The sequence below is a fragment of the Maniola hyperantus genome, chromosome 22, assembly GCF_902806685.2.
Source record: "Maniola hyperantus chromosome 22, iAphHyp1.2, whole genome shotgun sequence".
NCBI lineage: Eukaryota > Metazoa > Arthropoda > Insecta > Lepidoptera > Nymphalidae > Maniola > Maniola hyperantus.
Window position 1 is genome coordinate 2,035,719 of NC_048557.2, and position 14,249 is coordinate 2,049,967.

A 14,249-nucleotide genomic window follows, 5' to 3' on the forward strand; every position below is an offset into this window, starting at 1 on the left:
CGCTGGAGTCATGCAATTCGTTTGATGTTGACTGCAACTCGTCTGATGTTGTTTGTGATTCCGGAGAGATACGATTTAGTACCTAATCAGATTTCAAAATTGCTAGGTGTGGATCTTTACTATGGTACTGATTTGCGATTGAATTTTGGGCTTGTCAATGGGAATTTAGGCAACTCTATTGAAAAGTTTGTCAATCGCGTAACAAATAACAATGCTATCGTTATTATGGGTGGAGAGTGACATAGGCTTCTTTTTATATCGAAAAATAAAAGAGTTCCCGCGGGATTTTTAAAAACCTAAATCCACGCGGTTGATAGATCAGTCACTCACCTTTTCCTTTTATATATTTATATAAAACTGACTATCTTGACTGATCTATCAACGCACAGCTCAAACTACTGGACGGATCAGGCTGAAATTTGGCATGCAGATAGCTGTTATGACGTAGGCATCGGCAAAATTCAACCTCTAAGGGGGTGAAATAGGAGTTTGAAATTTGTGTAGTCCACGCGGACGAAGTCGCGAGCATAAGCTAGTCAAATATAACGCAATAAACTTTATAATCATAAATTTCATATTTGTTACAAACCTCATCCAGAAATGTTGATCATCCTCCAACCAAAGATCCATTATACGTTGATATCACATACAAAACAACTCAATATGCGAATAAAAACTAAGCAACTCTCAAAACAGATGAGTCATAAGAACACATTGATTTTCTGTATACTTTTGATGAAACCAAAACACTAGGAATACATAGAATAGGCACGTATAAAGAGCCCGAAGGCCGCGAAAACATTGCGAGTCCCGAAGGCGCCACAGAGATCGGAGGCTGCGATGCGTCACCATTTAACAGTGCCAGTAATAAGTACTGGATTCGCCCACGCGCACTAACCACTTCACTAGGATTCCGAGGAATGCGTCCACAGTCCTAATAATTAGGCTAAAGACAAATCAAGCGAAATTCCGCTGTAATACAACATATTGATGCGCTAACAAGATGCTGAAGATAAATTCCGTACATAGATTTCTACTAGTTTCACATTAAAGCCAGCGAAAGCATTATGAGAAGAGTTTCTTGATGAAGTGAAAAATCTGATAAAAGTCCATCCAATGACTGATTGCAGATAGCTTTGAAGTATCAAAAAAAAAACGATTTCTGCTATATTTGTCCCTAGCCTAAAGTATGAAAGCCTTATTCGCAATGACATTCATAACATAGCCAAGTGGGTCCATGTAAAGCTACACATAGTTCACTCTGTCGCATACTACCAGTATTTACAATAGCTATCATAAAAAGGTACAGTTTGTAAGTTTTGATATAAGGGGGGTAGGGAACTAACGATCCGATTCTAAACATTCTTCCACTGATAGATAGCTATGTTATCCCTGAGTGAGTAAATTATCTCGAAAATATGCACATTTTCCTTTAGGACATGCGGATGAAGTCGCGTGCAAAAACTAGTATTGTGTACAGAGCGCACTTGTTTATTTTCACACTTCATGAACACCATCACTACTTAGTCTACTTACATCACAAAGTTTAGGTAATAAACACAACAAATAGAACAATTAAGGTCAGAAACCAATCCCGAAGAGCCTCAATAATAAAGAACCTTATTTACAATGACATTCAAAACATATCCACGTGACTCCATCATCCATGGGTAGAGATAAAACGCACTCGGCACTTTCTATGATACACCCTTGAAAACAAGTTTTGAAGTAAACAAACATACGCATCATTGGCTTTTCAATGGCATTGCGGTTTCACAATATACAAATTATATTTGACAGATATATGCAAACTCCAGAGGTACGTTTTGATTACTTGAGACCTTCTCAAGGTTATCAATTAATGGTTACTTTTGAATGTCCGCAAATAAGGTTCCAAAATATATAGGCCAAATTCATTTTACGCACATACTACGTAAGAAATCGTATGCAGTTACTGACAAGTCGCATCTCAATCAAGGTATTGATATTTCCACACAATTTGATATTGATGCTTATTGCTTACTAAGCGTGTGCGAAAAATGGATTATTTCCGGGCCCCTAGATCAGATAGATCTGGTTCCCGAACTGGAAATGTGCTGTAAAATGATTTCCACACATGCGCTTTCAGCAAGAATTACTATCGACTTTCTTGTCGTCACACTCGGTTAATACTGGCCGAAGTAACGATCAGCTTTCTGCCTAAAATGGGCCATGTGTGCCAAATATTCAAATTACGAAGATTGGTACAGTCAAGTGAGAAACATGATTATCTTTGAAAAAGTTTCATTAGATAACGCAATTTTGCATCGAGCTTATAAGATGAAACTGTATTTATTTTTAATACCCTATTGTTTTGAACACAGGAGAATACTTAATATTTTTTAGATTTTGAGAAACAATGCTTGCAAATACTTCCGTGTGGGTTTAGATTTTAAAAACTCAGTGCTAGCTCCAGTAATTGAAATCTAAATATATAAAAGGAAAAGGTGACTGACTGACTCGCACAACTCAAAACGCACGTACCAACGTATCAACGCACAACTCAAACTACTAGACGGATCGGGCTGAAAGGCATGCAGATAGCTATATGATAGATAGATATATGACGTAGGCACCCGCTAAGAAAGGATTTCTGAAAATTCAACCCCTAAGGGGGTGACCTAGGGGTTTGAAATTTGTGTAGTCGACGCGGACGTAGTCGCGAGCATAAGGTAGTAAAAGTGAAAATATAAACATAGGAACATAGCAAAGAAGAGGACAATAGGTAACAAAGTAATGTTTGACTTTGTAGTTACAAGCATGACAATATTGTTAACACGTCTTTACAATACAAGAAACTTATACGAGCATATATACGGGGCAGCTAGTATAGAAATAAATTAGATCACGTTTATAGTAACTATTCATGTTTAACTATAATCATAAATTAAATTATACCTATTAAAATGTTAGTCCATATTATTATCAAAAATATAGACACCGAAGTCGTGCGTTAAGTACCCTACAATAAATCATGATTACAATATAAAGCTTTTCAAAATGAAACAATTAACATTTTCTGTTTTATTCGATCGTGCCCCGAGTCTACACAAATCAAAATAATTTCTCATGCAACGGGAAGTGGGTCAGAGTTCAAGCATGACAACCTATTATCTAGATGGGAATCCGATAAACAAAAGAAAAGGGGTTTTCGAATCGATACGCGACGATTGATCAAACGATCTGAATTGAATTTATGGAAGTGACCTGTTAACCTAATAAGTATAGGAAGATGAATTAAAATCCGTAGTTCCATACCCTTCAAAAGACCCATTTAGTGGGTGAGTCAATCAGAAATATTGGCATTTTTGTGATGATTAAGTAGCCCAGCCCAGGCCACAGTACTTTTGCAATTTATTTAATAAAATTCTAACACTGATTTTGACGGACAACGCACAGCTTAAAATGAAAATTGGGTAAAATAAAGGGTGAAAGCTGGTATAAAAGTACATCATTTTGAAATTTCGTATTTTAGCTTCTGTTTTTAAATAAAAGTCAGTTGTATCAGCGTCTTTGGACATTCATCCCCAAAGGGGGTAAAATAAGGAACTAATTTCAGAACAGTCGGATAATTTCTAAGATATGTTATTTATAGGAAATAATACCTATAGAGCGCACAGATACTAAAAAGATCTGAGGATCAGTCCAAAATCCGTTCTTTGGAAATTAGAACTGTCGATACGACAATGAAATATGGAACTGAGTAATACTGCGTGGTGACTGATGAACCGCTGACAAAGGCTGATCGCTACAACGCGTCGCGTTCAACGGCCGAGTGAGTAACAAGGATCGCTCATTGAACAATTCAGTTCTTTAAAAAAGCAAAGGGCGACCTTATCACTACAGTGATATCTTCCAAGTTGCTTGGAATTTGAGATTTTGGTTTCTATTTTTAAATAAAAGTCAGTTGTATCGGCGTTTTTGGAAATTCATCTCCTAATGGGATAAAACAAGTACATAACTGGTTTGATAACAGTCAGATATTTTCAGAGATGTGTTGCCGCTGGAAAATAGTGTAGGGCACACGCTAGTAGTTAGATAAAAAGATCTGAGGATCAGTCCAAAATCCAGTTTTTGGAAATTAGAACTATCGATACGATAATGAACTATGGCAAATGTGAGTAATAACTAATAATGCGTGGTAACTGATGAACCGCTGACAAAGGCTGATCGCTACAAAGCGTCGCGGGCAAACGGCCGACTGGGTAACAAAGGTCGTGCATTGAACAATAATTCAGTTAATTAGTTTGCCGTTTTCTGTGCTCAAATTTTACGCCAATTTGCTCTTAACATCACTAAATGCTTCAATTCAGACTGAAATTTGAACTACAACGGATTACAATATCCAGATTGTCCTAGAACATTTTGTTATTAAAACTCTGTTTCAGCACTTTCAACTAATTTATCTCCTTTTAAGCATAGAGCTTTTTGGTAGAATTTTATTAACGCAATTACCTACGCGAATCATTTTATTGTTGTTATAGATATAAAATTAAGCCAGATATCGATTTTAATCTCCATTATCTATGCCCGATAACAAGAAATGTAGTAAAGTTATTATTTATTTTGAAAATCATGTCCTGCGTACGTAAATAAATTAAGGCCAATTCAAAGGTGTTTAGTTTGTTTAAAAATAGATTAGTTTCCTAAATAACGGCGAAATACCAAAAGTTGATTTGCGTCTATCTCGCTCTTAAGTAGGTATGACCTGCCCATAAATGTTTTTTTTTTAAATTATAAACATAAAAAAACCCACGAAAGTTTTGCAATTGCAGCAGCATGCTCTCACGCACGGTCACATGGTAACAAAGAGAGCACCCTTAAAGTCACACCCTTATATAGTTGGAAAATAAAATTGATCAACTCATTTCACGAATGTGGTTGGCGTACGTCCCAGCCGCGCGGTTTTTAAAAATCCGTTTTAACTCACCGTATGCGGTTGGTGTCGCGATGCGCGGTCTCCACGGTGACGAGGAAGACGGCGTGGCTGCGGCTCGAGTGCTCGTTCATGTCCGTGCGGCCGGCCGCGCGGTTGCGGTTGCCGGCCCGCATCGCGCGCACCATCTCCGCGGCTGACTTGCACACCACCGACGTCATCTCGGGGATGTAGAAGCCGTTTAACTCCTACGCACAAAGGGAAAATATTTGTTAGTTTTTTTTTTTTGGTAGCAAATTCTTCTCCTTAGATCTAATGGTGCGTAACTACTGACCAATTTTATTTTGAGTATTAGGTATAGTACATTCAATATTAACTGGTGTGTTTCCACTATAGACCGCCATTAGCAATAACAATAGGATTACATTTGACATGCCACGTAAACAATAGGGGTAATAAACCAAACACTTATGGAGCCCATTCATTTTTAAAGGAGCCGGTTCAACCTTATATGTATATTTTGTTGCAAACCAACCAGTGTTGATACTCTTGAATTCACCCGTCACGACTTAATCCTATTGTTATTGCTAATGACGGTCTCAAGTGGAGACACGCCAGTTAAAATTGAATGCACTATACATTACAATGTTGCAGCACCGACCAGAGGAATATTCGCTTTTGTAATACTCACTCAATAAGGATTTAGTACAGCAATGTTCGAAGTTGTATCGTTTGACGTACTCACCGACCGACGCGACGACGACGTAGCATTCTAACCCGAGATGTTACATGTTACAAGCGAATGCATATGAGCCAGTATCAGTCAGCTCTCGATAAGAAAGTTGAAACTACGTATTAGCACAGAATAGTTAATAGTACCTTTCAGGTAGTTAGTTAGAAACACGTAGTGCTGAAAAGCACACCTTCTACAGTTGGTATCTGTGCAGATACTCCTCAAAGGTTAACTGGACCTGATGGATCGGATGAAATCCTTTAGGTATAGGAGTTATTGGACAAACTAGAAACTTGAGATAATCTGTAATATTCCCTTTACCTCTCCAACTATAAGCGTCAGGCTTGTGCTAGGAGTAGATACGACAATAGTGCAACAGGCGGGATTTGAACCGTCGACCTTTCGGTTTCTCAGTCCACTTCTTTACCGTTTGAGCTATTGAGGCTCTAGATGACCTCAGGATCTTTTTAACGAAAGTGAAAAGAGCTTTTGTAGGAGATTTGACTAGGAAACTAAAGAGCAGTAGAGTCATAAAGAGGTAAAAATTAAAGGCTGATAATATCGAGAAAATAAAAGAATGTTTTAATAGATAATATTAGAACCTCAATAGCTCAACCGGTATAGGAGTGGACTGAAAACCGAAAGGTCGACGGTTCAAATCCCGCCCGTTGCACTATTGTCCTACCTAGTCCTAGCACAAGCCTGACGCTTAATTGGAGAGGAAAGGGGAATATTAGTCATTTAATATGGCTAATATTCTTTAAAAATAAATAAAAAATAGTATGTGTACAGTTTTCAAATCGTAGATGATTGATACACCGCACACGATAGAATCGCGAGTAGTTCAATGTTTGCAAACTCGTTAGGTCCAAGTAGCACATCCGTCAACTTAATGCAAACTAATTACGGCCTCACGTTCAATCTCACATTAAATTTATTCGTATACATACATGGTAAATAAAGAATCGACTGTTTACCTTGCTACGTAAATGTTAGACGAATAAACATGTAAAATTACATAATATTGATTTGAGTTTGCATCGATGGTCAACTTCATAATATTATGTTGATTCAGTGGCTCTACCGCGGTTGTTTGATAGCTACAATGTCACGATCGCAATCATCTCTGATTGGTTAATGCTCGCTCACTATTGGCCACAATGCATTGTTGCAACAAGAATCGCACAAATTCAGCCAATCAGAACAATTGAGATTGTAATAATGATTGATGCAGGTTTTAGACAATCGCCCTGCTGGATACATGTATGATGTACGAGTATTATAGCATTATTCAACGCTAAGTAAATCTCAGGATTTGTACATTCCTTTCCTATCTAAATATATAAAAGGAAAAAGTGACTGACTGACTGATCTATCAACGCACAACTCAAACTGCTTACCAGACGGATCGGGCTGAAATTTGGCATGCAGATAGATAGCTATTATAACGTAGACGAAAGGATTTTTGAAAATTCTACCTAAAATAGGGGTAAGTAGGGGACATTTATGTAGACCACGCGGACGAAGTCGCGGGCATAAGCTAGTAATACTATAAATTCAGTCTAAGAGTGCCCAGTTACCCAAGTTCCTACTCAATTCTTATTGTTATTCATAAAAACACCGGCGCCGGGCGTTTTAGCCTTACAAGGACTGAGGAAATTAATTCCTATTGAGAAAAACTACTTATACAACTTCTCGCATAAATCAATGCGTAATTAGATACTTTATAAAGACTAATTATTCTATTATGCAGTCTATTAAAGCCAGCATCAGTGGTTTGTTTATGTTCGTGTTGAAGAGAAATCAATGAATGAATCAGTCTTGACTGAGCAGTCTCATCATCATCATCATCCTGCGATGCTATACCTATTAATCCTTTTGTGGATCTTCTCCTACAGTTTTCTCCCATTGACCGCGGTTCTTACCGGCAAAGCCATGCCGCCAAGCGATTTAGCATTCCAGTACGATGCCGTGTAGAAACCGATTAGGGGTATAAAAAGTTTTATTAAACTGCCGTACCCCTTCCAGGTTAGCCCGCTTCCATAGACTGCATCATTGATTACCATCAGGTGAGAGATAGTCAAGGGCTAATTTGTATCAGAATAAAAAAAACATTTCAGCCAATGCTTTTTGGCCTGTCTTATGATCTTTTCTGCTGAGGCTTCCGTCTATAAGTGATTTTTACGCGTATTTGGCATTTGTCTCAGTTCCAGATGACCTTTCCATTTTTACGTATTAAGTTCTAATCCATCCATACTAATATTATAAATGCGAAAATGTGTCTGTCTGTCTGTCTGCTAGCCTTTCACGGTCCATCCGTTCAAACCATTTTGACGAAATTTGGTACAGCGATAGCTTGCATCCCGGGGAAGGACATGGGCTACTTTTTATCCCGAAAAATCACAGAGTTCCCACGGGATTTAAAAAAAAACTAAAATCTCTACTTTAAACTTTATGCCCTAGATTTAATCATGTGGGCTTTGTACAATTATAATGTGAGATGATATTACAAGAAGCTGCAAGCGTAAAATTGATGTAGCGTCATAACACGTTCTATCAATTTTTGCACAATCGCACAATTAGTTATGGCCATAAATAAGGGTTGCCAAACGTCTATCTATCGTCTATTTTGACCACAATCAAAATCTTATTTTTCTGTATCTGTGCTTTTTCTGTCCAGCCCTGTCACAAATCTTCGATGACCATTCGTTTGTTTTTGTATCCTAATATAAACCCTAAGCCATAGGTACTTCAACGGTCATACTGCAACAGAATATTTAAGATTTTTAAGTGAGAAAGCGTGGGAGGGAAAATCCTAAAATCTGAAGCGCATATCTTTATCTTTATAAATATATAAAAGGATTGACTGACTGACTGATCTATCAACGCACAGCTCAAACTACTGGACGGATCGGGCTGAAATTTGGCATGCAGATAGCTATTATGACGTAGGCATTCACTAAGAAAGGATTTTTGAAAATTCAAGCCCTAAGGGGGTGAAATAGGGGTTCAAAATTTGTGTAGTCCACGCGCAGGAAATCGCGAGCATAAGCTAGTTGAAACATATAGGTAAAGGAAAAGGTCAGCGAAAAATATGGGAGGAACTGCCCTAAATCTCTTAAATAGGATGATGATGGGATGGCAATACTCTGATTGGTCTTTAGAGATTGGTTGGTTTTTGGAGATGTAATTCCTAAGTGCTGGCAACCATATTGGAAGGGTAATTTGCGCGCACAGCGCTGCGCGGGCGCATCCGCGAAGCGTGCGTTTTCACAAGGCTGCGCTTGCGTGCATTAGCCCAAATTTTATTTATTCGTGTATGTGTATGATTCACTTATTCGTAATGCATTGTGCCTCTCACTATTACCAATACAAAGATGCTGAATACATAGATCATTATGGTTTATCACAATAGGTAGGTACTTTATTGTGTAGACGCGGAAGTCTTGATGGGTTTGCGCTATACGTTTTACTTTGTTCATTCAAAAAATCTTTAAATTATTTATCACTAAGATTTTTATGAAATTACCACATCCGAAATCTCTTCACATTTCCAAACTCTTCATGAGGAAAAACAGGTATTTTGATATCTATAACAATCGTTTAATCTATTTCTAAATATGACAGGACTAGGCCCGGTATCACAAGCGGATAGATATGTCATATGTGTTCAGCAGAACCAATCAGAATGTTGATAGATGACGTAAAAAAGTTATCACGTCATCTATCAATACTCTGATTGGTCTACTAAATACATATCTGCTCATCTCCATTTTAGTGACTGGGTCTAATGTTACTCATATTGTACTCAGTGCCTACGATCTTTTTAATTCTGCAACTAAATCAATATCATCATCATCATCATCATCAGCCTGTAGACATCCACTGTTGGACATAGGCCTTCCCTAAAGAGCGCCACCACACCCGGTCCTCAGCCTTCCTCATCCAGCCACTTCCCGCCAGCCTCTTTATATTGTCGGTCCATCGTGCTGGAGGGCGAAAGACCGACGATAATATCATAATATGCTATATATGCCATATGCCAATCAATATGCCATAAACAAATTAAAAGTTGAGCTGATAACTACATTCTTAAATTAATTTTATCCAATCATCTTTGAGACTCGCGAGTATGCGCGGAGCGTTTTATGATTCACGCAATAAATTAATTATTAAAAGTGAACATTGGTAGTTAATTATAAATTAATTTTAGCAAAACTACGCTTTCATTGCCACCACACGCGGCGTTTCGCTGTCATTATGTTAACCGTCATTTAGGACAATCAAATAAGGACAAATTGCGTGTCGGAAACATTGAGTTGGTCAAAATAGCTGATTCCCGCGACTTCGTACGCGTGGGAGCTCTTTGATTTTCCGGGATAAAAAGTAGCCTATGTCCCTCTCCAGGACTTAAACTATACCCATGCAAAAAATCACGTCGATCCGTTGCTCCGTTGCGACGTGATTGAAGGACTAACTGGTTTATTACCAACAAACAAACACACTTTTACATTTATAATAGGGGTAGTGATGTGACTGACTGAGGACTGTCCATTACTGAGGTCGGGTTTAATACCAGTATAAGGTAGGATAGTATTGAACACATACATAGTTAACAACACCTAATACCTTATTATACAAAGAGCGAGCAAAAACCAGGCAATGATAGATGATTGTAAGCGACTACCACCGACTCTGGGAATGATTTTGTGCGTCCCTTGAATGACCTCATATCATACAGAGTAGTGTGGAGGGAAAATCGCAATTTAAAGCTAGTTTACATTATGTACTCAGAAATAATGATTTAGTAGGTAAGTATAACGGAAATAAAAACCTATGGTAATTTTACTAGGTTCGTTTTTTTGGTCGAAATTAGAAAAGAAGTCGATCTCGTAACATGGAAATGATCAATAATATAATGTGGTCACGTAAATCGTTCACTTTGTGCAGAATTTCAACAAAAAACCGTATTTCTTTGTAAAATAACTGTAGCCTGAAAAGCGAAACGCTAAGTTGGACAAGTGTTACTATTTAGGACGACTGTTTTAGAACGAAAAATACTTGACAAACTCGATAGTCTCCGATGATAGTTTTATAATGAAAATTTTCAGCACAAAAACTGCTGAAGAAATCAAAATCGACCTATAAATGTGATTTTTTTATTAGGTGACACCAAGTCGCCTATGCGACAGACATGCGCTGGTTAGTCCGCTACCATTTTAGACTGCATCATCACTTGCCACCAGGTGAGATTGCAGTAAAGGGTATATTAAGGGTAATTGTAATTGAATTTTAAAAACCTACACCTGTCTCTGTGTGTACACGCAATGCCGTCAACAGCCGCTGGAGGGAGATTGTAAGAGCTGCAGTGAAAAAGAACTCCGATCCACCAAGCGTGGACGAATAGAAGAAGATTAGGACAGTCCCATTTTATGAGAACGCCTGGTAAGCCTTCTTCTACACGTTCGTAGGTATAAGCACGGTAATGTTATCTATACAGTATTGTAACTCGGCCGTATCTTTGAAATAAATACCTACAGCAGCGCGCTACGTAAACATGCGATAGGGCTGCCCGCCTCCGGCATTTTAATTACATTTGCTTACTTTGTGTTTAAATATGTTGTCATATTAAATATGTACTTGAACTTATTTTTAGTGTAAAATCGCGCGGTTATTAAAAAAACAAAACACCGTCCGTTCGTCACTGCGTCATCGCGACTGGCTGCGCCGCGAGCGCACCGCGAGATCGAGGCGCGTAGGTATAGCTCGCGTTTCGCCTGTTTGTATGAAGTTGGAATACTGCATAGATAACATTACCGTGGTATAAGTTAATTGCATCTCGCAAACATGTGCCCGCTGTTTGCTTAAATAATTGTGGTGCTAGCAATTGTGTATACTGATTGTATAACTATCAGATATTACATAATATTTGTATGGAACTTGGAAGCAACCGCAAAAGGTTGTATACATTTGTAAGTTTATATCACCATGTCTTAATTGTTTATTGTTTTTAATAAATATGATTAATCGAACCGCGAATATACTTTAACTAGCTTACGCTCGCGACTTCGTCCGCATGGACTACATAAATTGCAAACCTCTATTTCACCCCCTTAGGGGTTGAATATTTAAAAATCCTTTCTTAGCGGATGCCTACGTCATAATAGCTATGCCAAATTTCAGCTCGATCCGTCCAGTAGTTGATAGATCAGTTAGTCAGTCAGCTATTCCTTTAATACAGATAATAAAATAAAATAATTTAGATAATATAGATAATAAAAGCTATATACTTTATTATTGTCTAATTGGGCTATATTTCAGCTCTACTGGTTCAGCCTTTCAGTTAAAATGTCAGACGTCTATCGATCCGTGCGAAGCAAGTAGCCTGTGAAAAGTAGGATAGCAACGAAAAGCGGACTCCGGTTAAATATTGCGAAAAAGATTGAACAAAGGAGGTAGATGTATATTTTAGAAGCCGTACAAGCCTTCCTTTTTGAGCTCTGATTTATGAAAATAGCATGTATGTGCCTAAAGTATAATATAATAATTACAACCAGGAATTTGATGCATTCGAAACTAATGTTTGAAATGTTTATTTTAGAAGTTGGAATGGACATCATACAATATATACCTAGGTTTGGACAGCTCTAAATTAAATTTAAAACTGTCAAACTGTGTCTGTCCTTCTCATATTACATTAGTAAGAAGAGGATGCGAATTCTCTAAAATTTTGTTGTGCTCAGAATTACCACTGTAGCGCCAATTAGTACGAGTAGGTACTAGGTACCATATACAATGAGATATAGACACATATTATCAACGTGCAAAATAAAGGAACTGAAATTAATTTTGTCATCACCTGTTAACCTCTAGGCTAGGCTCTACCTGTTACAGTTAGCGCGTTCAATTTTCACGTCAGAAGTTTTCTTCGAACATTGAAGGTCATTATCACTTCCACGCCTGCAATACTTCACGAAACTAGTAAAAGTGCTTGAAGTTTTTCTACAGTTTTACTTTTTATTTAAGAAATACTTTGAAATTGCCTTACAATGCCTAGAGTCAAGCCATTTAAAAAAATTGATCTATTTTTGGTCTTTGACTAAAGTACCTACCTAACTAGATCTAATTGAATTGAATTTAACTCTATGAGTTAATTTTAAGGCATTGTATTACTGGTGTAAATCTGGTGAATGTTTCAAACAAAGTAGAAGCTAAAAAACCTACATTTAACACGAAATCATTTTGAAGGCTAAATATAACTATCAATCAATATCCCAAAACAAAATTTTGGAGTTTCAGAAGCTAGGATTATTTTTCATGATTACAAAGCCTTACCTAAGGCTACAAGGTTGCCTGGAAGAGATCACATCTAGAGATAAGCCCATCGATTCTACTTTGCTACAATTTCATGTAATTTATTGGTGCTTGGTCAACTATAATGAGTATTACCAAAGTATAGGTAGGTACTATTTTCGTTTTATTTTAAATCCAATGAAATCAGCCATAATTTATTTAATTTAATTTAATTTAAAACAACTTTATTGTTACTAAAATTACAGATAGTAAGAATACAGGATACACTTAAAAAACAAAGGACGACCTTATCACTAAAGTGATCTCTTCCAGGCAACCCATACTTAAGAACTTATAGTTCTTAAGTTCTTATTTTATTAGTCTATTGTAGTTCATATCATAGTCATAGTTCTTAGTTTTATTTTTTATTTAAATAATAAAATGTTGGTATTGTAACTAACATTTCATTAAGGTTTATTAAATTTATTAAAACAGCGCGTTTGTTTATCATATAAAGTCAAGTATTGACATAGTTTTTGCACTCCATTCCTGTATATTATTATTGCCTCGTAATATGGTTCTGCAGAAAACTCATAAAATTGCGGATAAACCAATATAAAATACAATGTCGTTTGTGGTCATAGTACATACTAAGATTAATTCTTATCGCAGACTACTGAAAATAGTCGCTCCGACATAAGTTACGAATTCGGTGAAACTGGAATACAAAACCACTTTATCCCAGACGTCCCATTAAAATATGGCCCGGTACAAATCGGAATAAGAGTGACCAAATCGATCTGATTTTTTGTCCGAGAGGATAGATCATAGATCATAAGAGTTAACACAAGCTTAAAGAGATAACAGCGTAGGTACGTTTAGTCGGCGTTAATTCTGACACCGTTTCTCATCGTCTAAAGTCAGCCGTTGTCAGATTAATATCAATCTCAACTCTACGGGTGTTTACCACACCTACCCGATCGCCGTCGATCGGTGGTAATCGGTGGTAGCAAGAGATGTCGACCGACGATTCCTAATACGTCAAAATGGTCTTCTCGGTTGTTCGACATTTACCGATTCGCCACCGATTGATGATAAGATGGTTCTCGACAATCTCGAACCTCGGCTAGCGATTTCGACACTATCAAAATAGAGCAATTTAACAACCGGTATCCATCGATCAGTCAAAGCTACGATATCAACCAATTCTTGCCAATCAAAGACATCGATCGACATCGGGCGTATGAAAGTCGTGACAATCCCAGACAAAATGCGGTTGTCTGCGTGAGGATCTTAGCAGGAAAACTG

At 37.5% G+C, this 14,249-nt stretch overlaps 1 protein-coding gene across 2 annotated transcripts in view; it reads right to left on the reverse strand.

Moving 5' to 3' along the window:
• Positions 1 to 14,249, reverse strand: part of LOC117992996 (kinesin-like protein Klp68D) — a 55,359-nt gene that overhangs the window by 20,175 nt on the left and 20,935 nt on the right. For both annotated transcript variants that reach the window (XM_034980743.2, XM_034980742.2), the window contains one exon: positions 4,970 to 5,163. In XM_034980743.2, coding sequence (XP_034836634.1) covers positions 4,970 to 5,163 — 194 coding nt within the window. The remainder of the gene's footprint in view (positions 1 to 4,969; positions 5,164 to 14,249) is intronic.